The sequence below is a fragment of the Rhinopithecus bieti genome, unplaced genomic scaffold, assembly GCF_001698545.2.
Source record: "Rhinopithecus bieti isolate Rb0 unplaced genomic scaffold, ASM169854v2 scaffold_22436, whole genome shotgun sequence".
Lineage (NCBI taxonomy): Eukaryota > Metazoa > Chordata > Mammalia > Primates > Cercopithecidae > Rhinopithecus > Rhinopithecus bieti.
Window position 1 is genome coordinate 784,643 of NW_016810644.1, and position 6,067 is coordinate 790,709.

General features: G+C 57.7%; 1 protein-coding gene across 1 annotated transcript in view; it reads left to right on the forward strand.

Annotated features, from left to right (window-relative positions):
* The first annotated feature begins 223 nt into the window (after positions 1-223).
* Positions 224-6,067, forward strand: part of PPP6R1 (protein phosphatase 6 regulatory subunit 1) — a 16,807-nt gene continuing 10,963 nt past the window's right edge. The window contains exons 1-8 of the mRNA XM_017892525.1: positions 224-456; positions 1,661-1,847; positions 1,937-2,074; positions 2,154-2,219; positions 4,747-4,859; positions 4,956-5,069; positions 5,612-5,774; positions 5,860-6,012. Coding sequence (XP_017748014.1) covers positions 230-456; positions 1,661-1,847; positions 1,937-2,074; positions 2,154-2,219; positions 4,747-4,859; positions 4,956-5,069; positions 5,612-5,774; positions 5,860-6,012 — 1,161 coding nt within the window. The 5' untranslated portion in view covers positions 224-229. The remainder of the gene's footprint in view (positions 457-1,660; positions 1,848-1,936; positions 2,075-2,153; positions 2,220-4,746; positions 4,860-4,955; positions 5,070-5,611; positions 5,775-5,859; positions 6,013-6,067) is intronic.

Below are 6,067 nucleotides of genomic sequence, written 5' to 3' on the forward strand. Positions count from 1 at the left end.
TAGGAGCCTGGTACTCGGTGGGAGCCTTATTAAGCATGAGTGATGGAGGCACTGAGCCTGCGGGCAGTCCCAGGGTGGGGCTGGGCTCAGTGTGAGGGAGAGGGCTGGGTCTTGGGGAGAGGCTGTGCCCAAGGTGGGCACTCAGCCCCTGTGGTCAGCCCCTCGTCCAGCAGGAACTCCCCTGGGGCGTCTGACGCGGCGCTGGTTGTGTCCATGCCTGTAGGGCGCCATGTTTTGGAAGTTTGACCTGCACACAAGCTCACACCTGGACACGCTGCTGGAGCGGGAGGACCTGAGCCTGCCCGAGCTGCTGGACGAGGAAGACGTGCTGCAGGAGTGCAAGGTGGTCAACCGCAAGCTGCTGGACTTCCTGCTGCAGCCACCCCACCTGCAGGCCATGGTGGCCTGGGTCACCCAGGAGCCGCCAGCTAGCGGTGAGGAGCGGCTTCGCTACAAGTGAGTTCCCCAGCTCCTGGCCAGCCCGTCCCTATCAGCATCACACATACGTTCACTACGCAAGCCTCACAGCTACCCTGAAATGCGTCAGTATCAGTAAACTCCAATTTGGGGATCGGGAAAGCAAGGCAGGGAGCAGCCAGGCCCCTGCACAAGGCCTCACAGCTCACCAGGTGCAGACCAAAGAGGGCAGTGGCACAGTCACAGGAGCCACAAAGTCACAGGCCCAAGCGATCCTCCCGCCTCAGCCTCCCGAGTAGCTGGGACCACAAGTGTGTGACAACATGCCCGGCTGGTTTTTCTCTTTATTCGATGCTTTTTATTTTATTTATTTTTTATTAAAAAGTTTTTTTGTGTGTTTGTGAAACATTTGTCTGCTATTGAAGACGCTGTAAGATTACTTATTTTTTAATCCAAGTGACACTCAAAAGACACTTTTTTTTGTTTGTTTTTGGAGACTCACTCTGTCACCAGGTTGGAGTGCAGTGGCATGAGTGGCTCACTGCAACCTCTGCCTCCCGGATTCAAGTGATTCTCCTGCCTCACCCTCCTCAATAGCTGGGACTATAAGTCACCACACCTGGCTAATTTTTGTATTTTTAGTAGAGACGGGGTTTCGCCATGTTGCCCAGGCTGGTCTCGAACGCCTGACCTCAAGTGATAGGCCCGCCTTGGCCTCCCAAGGGGCACCTCCCCACAGTCCTAGAGCAGACTGTGGCCCCTCAGGGCCTTGAGTGGCATGCTGCTGGGGTGGCTCTTGTCTTGGAGCTGTCAGGCACCACATGAGAGTTTGGAGGAGGGAGGCAGGAGGTGGGGTTGGAAGTTGAGCGAGGTTCCAGGAGTCAGCGGGACTGGGGCAGTGTACGGGCTGGGGCAGTGTACGGGCTGCAGGTGAAGCCGCTGAGACTCAGAAGGGATGAGTGTTAGCTGTTGGGGGGTTGGGGAGCACAGGAGCTTCAGGACCAGGCTTGTCTCGGGGGTGGTGAGGAGCCTAGGATGGGGCGGCTGGGTGTTAGCAGGGTAGGGGAGGCCTGGTGTGGGCCCTTATTTCTGCATCAGCCCTGTCCTCTGCCTTGTCGTGCCCTTTCCCCTTCCTGGATGGGGTCTCTGCGGCCCCAGGAACCCAGTGCCCGGTGCAGAGAAGAGGGTAGAGCCTTGCCCCTACCCCAACCTGAGCCCCCACCCGCCTGTGCTTGCCTCCCAGGTACCCCAGTGTGGCCTGCGAGATTCTGACCTCAGACGTACCGCAGATCAATGACGCCCTGGGTGCTGATGAGTCCCTCCTGAACCGGCTCTACGGCTTCCTGCAGAGCACCGGCAGCCTCAACCCACTGCTGGCCAGCTTCTTCAGCAAGGTCATGGGCATCCTCATCAACCGCAAGACGGACCAGGTGCCCTGGCCCCCACCCTGATGCCACCGTGGGCTTGGGGGTGGCAGCTGGGTCAGGCCCTGTGCATGACGCAGCCCATGTGCCCCCAGCTTGTGTCCTTTCTGCGGAAGAAGGATGACTTCGTGGACCTGCTGCTGCAGCACATCGGCACCTCGGCCATCATGGACCTGCTGCTGCGCCTGCTTACCTGTGTGGAGCGGCCCCAGCTGAGGCAGGACGTTGTCAATGTGAGCAGGGCCGGCTCCTCTGGGGGTGGGGGGCTGGGCGCGGTGGATGGTGATGCAGCCCCCGCCTTCTCACCCTCAGTGGCTCAACGAGGAGAAGATCGTCCAGCGGCTGATTGAGCAGATCCACCCGTCGAAGGATGAGAATGTGAGTGCTGCCAGTGCCCCTGCAGCTTCCCCTTAGAGTCCGTTCCCCATGTCCAGCTCCCCGCTTTTAAAAGAGGAATTGGGGCTGGACGCGGTGGCTCAAGCCTGTAATTCCAGCACTTTGGGAGGGCAAGGTGGGAGGATTCTTGAGCCCATGAGTTTGAGACCAGCTTGGGCAACATAGTGACACTCGTTTCTACATAAAAACTTAGTCAAGTGTGGTGTTGCACACCTGTAGTCCCAGCTACTTGAGAAACTCAGGTAGGAGGATTGCTTGAGCTGGGAGGTCAAGGCTACAGTGAGTCACTCCAGCCTGCACTCCAGCCTGGGTGACAGACCCTGTCTCAAAAAAGGAAAAAAAAGAAATTGGTGAGAAAAGAGAGCCTTGAGAACCAGGTATATCCATGCCCTTTGAGAAAAGAAAGGAAACTTGACTCAAATCATTCTCCCACTTGGGCCTCCGAAAGTGCTGGAAAGGTTTTTTTCATGACCCAGGAACTTGGCACATAATGCCTTGTAGGGAGGGGCCCTCCTCATCACCTGTCTCAGCCCTGGCCCCACATCCTTCCCTGCCCACCCTGACCTGTGCTGTTGCTGGGCCTGGCAGCTTTTTCCCTGTCTCCTGCCTGATTGAACCCCTCGATGTCCTTCTAAGGGTCCACCCAGCAGCCTTGCTTTCAAGGACTCTCACATCCTCCCCTTTAGTTCTGGGGGGGGCCCCACATCCATGTGTCTCCATCTCTGTCCTGGTGCCCAGCGCAGGGCCTAGTGTAGAGTAGGTGTTTGTCAAGAGCCTCAGATGTCCGAGGCCACCGGGAGCAACATGTCCCTCCCCATGCCAGCTTCTGCTTCTGAGAGGCGTATAGGCTTGCAGAGCAGAGATAATGGCTCTGGGCTCACCCAGGCTGGGGCCTGTCCCCGTGAGGGCCCTGAGGCATGGCCCAGGAGCAACACAACCAAGCCCTGGCGGCTGCCCGTTGGGTTAGACTCAGCTCTGCTTATGCTTTTCTCTTTTGTAGCAGCTTTACTGAAATATAAATTACACAGCGTACGACTCACCCACCGAAGCTTACAGTTCAGTGCTTTTAGTGTATTCACAGCGTTGTTCATCATCTTGTTGAATTTAGATTATTTTTTATCACTCCAAAAAACAAGTCCTGCCTGTAATCCCAGCGTTTTGGCAGGTGAGGCTGGAGGATTGCTTGAGCCCAGGAGTTTGAGACTAGCCTGGGCAATATAGCAAGACCTTGTCTCTACAAAAAATTAAAACTTAGCTGGCATTGGTGGTGCACACCTGTAGTTCTAGCTCCTCAAGAGTCTGAGGCAGGAGGATCTCTTGGGCCCAGGAGTCCAAGGCTGCAGCGAGCTACAATGATAACACTGCACTCCAGCCTGGGGTGATGTAGAGGCCGAACCTTTTTTTTTTCTTTTTTTTTTGAGACAGAGTCTTGCTCCGTTGCCCAGGCTGGAGTGCAGTTGTGTGATCCCAGGCTGGAGTGCAGTGGTGTGGTCCCAGGCTGGAGTGCAGTGGTGTGGTCTTGCCTCACTGCAGCCTTGACCCCCTGGGCTCAAGCGATCCTCCTGCCTCCGCCACATGAGTGGCTGGAACTACAGGCGCGTACCAGCATTCCTGGCTAATTGTTTTGTACTTGTAGACATGGAGTTTTGCCATGTTGCCCAGGCTGGTCTCAAACTCCTGGGCTCAAGTGGTGCTCCCACCTCGGCCTTTCAAAGTGCTGGGATTATAGACATTTGCCATCACACCCAGCCGAGACCTTTTCTCCAGAAAAAAGAAAAAAAAGGTACCCTGTATTCATTAGCAGCCCCTCCCAATTTTTCCCTTTCTCTTCTCAGCCCCTGGCAACCACCAGACTATTCTGTCTCTGGATTTGTCTTTGGACATTTCGTATAAGTGGGATCATACACCATGTGGTCTGTGTCTGGTTTCTTTCTCTAGCATGATGTTTTGTGGCTCTTTCATGTGGTTGCGTGGATCAGTTTCACTGTTTTTGTGGCTCATTCACGTGGTTGCGTGGATCGGTTTCACTGTTTTTGTGGCTCATTCACGTGCTTGTGTGGGTCAGTTTCGCTGTTTTGTGGCTCATTCACATGGTTGCGTGGGTCAGTTTTGCTGTTTTTGTGGCTCATTCACGTGGTTGCGTGGATCAGTTTCACTCCTTTTTCTGGCGGATTAGCCCTCCCCTGTGGGGACAGACCAGGTTGGGCATACCCACTCATCAGTCAAAGCTGTCTGGGTCGTTGCGGGCAGTGCTGCCGGCCCTGTGTGCGAGCTCGCGGGCCTTCTGTGGATACCTCCTGTCCTGGGGAGCCTTCCTGGGTTCCTGTTCTCTCCACCATCTTCCCTGCAGCAGTTGGTGCCTCTGTGCCCCCTCCTTCGTAACATGTGTCCCTGTGTCTGGGTGACCGTTTTTCCCTGGAGGGTCAGCTTGGGGGAGGGGCTTCCAGCACCAGGCTACAGAGGGCCCGGTGGCCCAACCAGGATCCTCACCTGTCTCTCCCCATCCCAGCAACATTCCAACGCATCCCAGTCCCTGTGTGACATCGTCCGCCTGAGCCGGGAGCAGATGATCCAAGTCCAGGACAGCCCAGAGCCTGACCAGCTGCTGGCCACTCTGGAGAAGTGGGTGTGCGGGCGAAGCTAAGGCTGGGGGGAGCTGACTTGGGGATGCCCTGGGCCCCTGGCCCCTCACCCTGACCCCCGCCCCCACCCCCATAGGCAGGAGACGATTGAGCAGCTCTTAAGCAACATGTTCGAGGTGGAGCAGAGCCAGTCTGTTATCGTCAGTGGGATCCAGGTGCTCCTGACCCTGCTGGAGCCCAGGAGGCCGAGGTGAGGGATATGGGCCACAGACCATGCATGCTGCCCATCCCCTGGGACTCTCTGGCCCCTCAGAGGTGGGTCTCAGTGTCCACCAAGTGAAACCGCCGCCTCCAAGTGGCGCCTTGCTCTGGTGGCCGCTTGTGCTCCCTGTGCAGTGGGCAGTACGGGCCAGAGGGAGGAATGGAATCTTCCTGTCTTGTTTGACAAATGAGGGCGCTGAGGCTGAGGCCACTGCTGCAGTTTGTGTTGGGAGGGACCTCAGGCCCCCGTGTCCCTGCCTTACCATATAGGCCTCTAGCTTGTTGGGTGTGCCTTCCCACCCTCATCCCTCACCTGTGCCCCCACAGTGGACTGCCAATGCTGCCACCTGGTGAGCTCCCCACCCCACCCCACCCCAGCCAGGCATTGTCTGAAGGGCCTCAGAAGAGAGCGGCACTGGGGCGTGTGGCTCCTCTTCCTCCAGACCCTGCAGACTCAGTCCTTGCACCTGCTCTTGTGTGGGCACACAGGCCATCTAGGCTCACTCTGCCTTCGACCCTGCCCTGCTGCAGGTCCGAGTCCATGACTGTGAACAACTTCTTCAGCAGTGTGGATGGGCAGCTGGAGTTCCTGGCCCAGGGAGCCCTGGAAAGCACTGTGTCCAGTGTGGGCGCCTTGCACGCCCTGCGCCCGCGGCTCAGCTGCTTCCACCAGCTCCTGCTGGAGCCTCCCAAGGTCAGGGGCGGGGGTTGTGGTCCGCGGGGAGGCGGGGGAAGCAGGAAGCGCAGCCCTTGGGAACCAGGGCTCCCTGTATCTGCAGCTGGAGCCGCTACAGATGACGTGGGGCATGCTGGCTCCGCCTCTGGGCAACACGCGGCTGCACGTGGTCAAGCTCCTGGCCAGTGCCCTGAGCGCCAATGATGCAGCCCTGACGCAGGAGCTCCTGGCACTGGACGTGCCCAACACCATGCTGGTGCGGGACTGGACTGGGCTGGGGGTTCAGGGGTTGGGGTGGGGACTGGACTGGG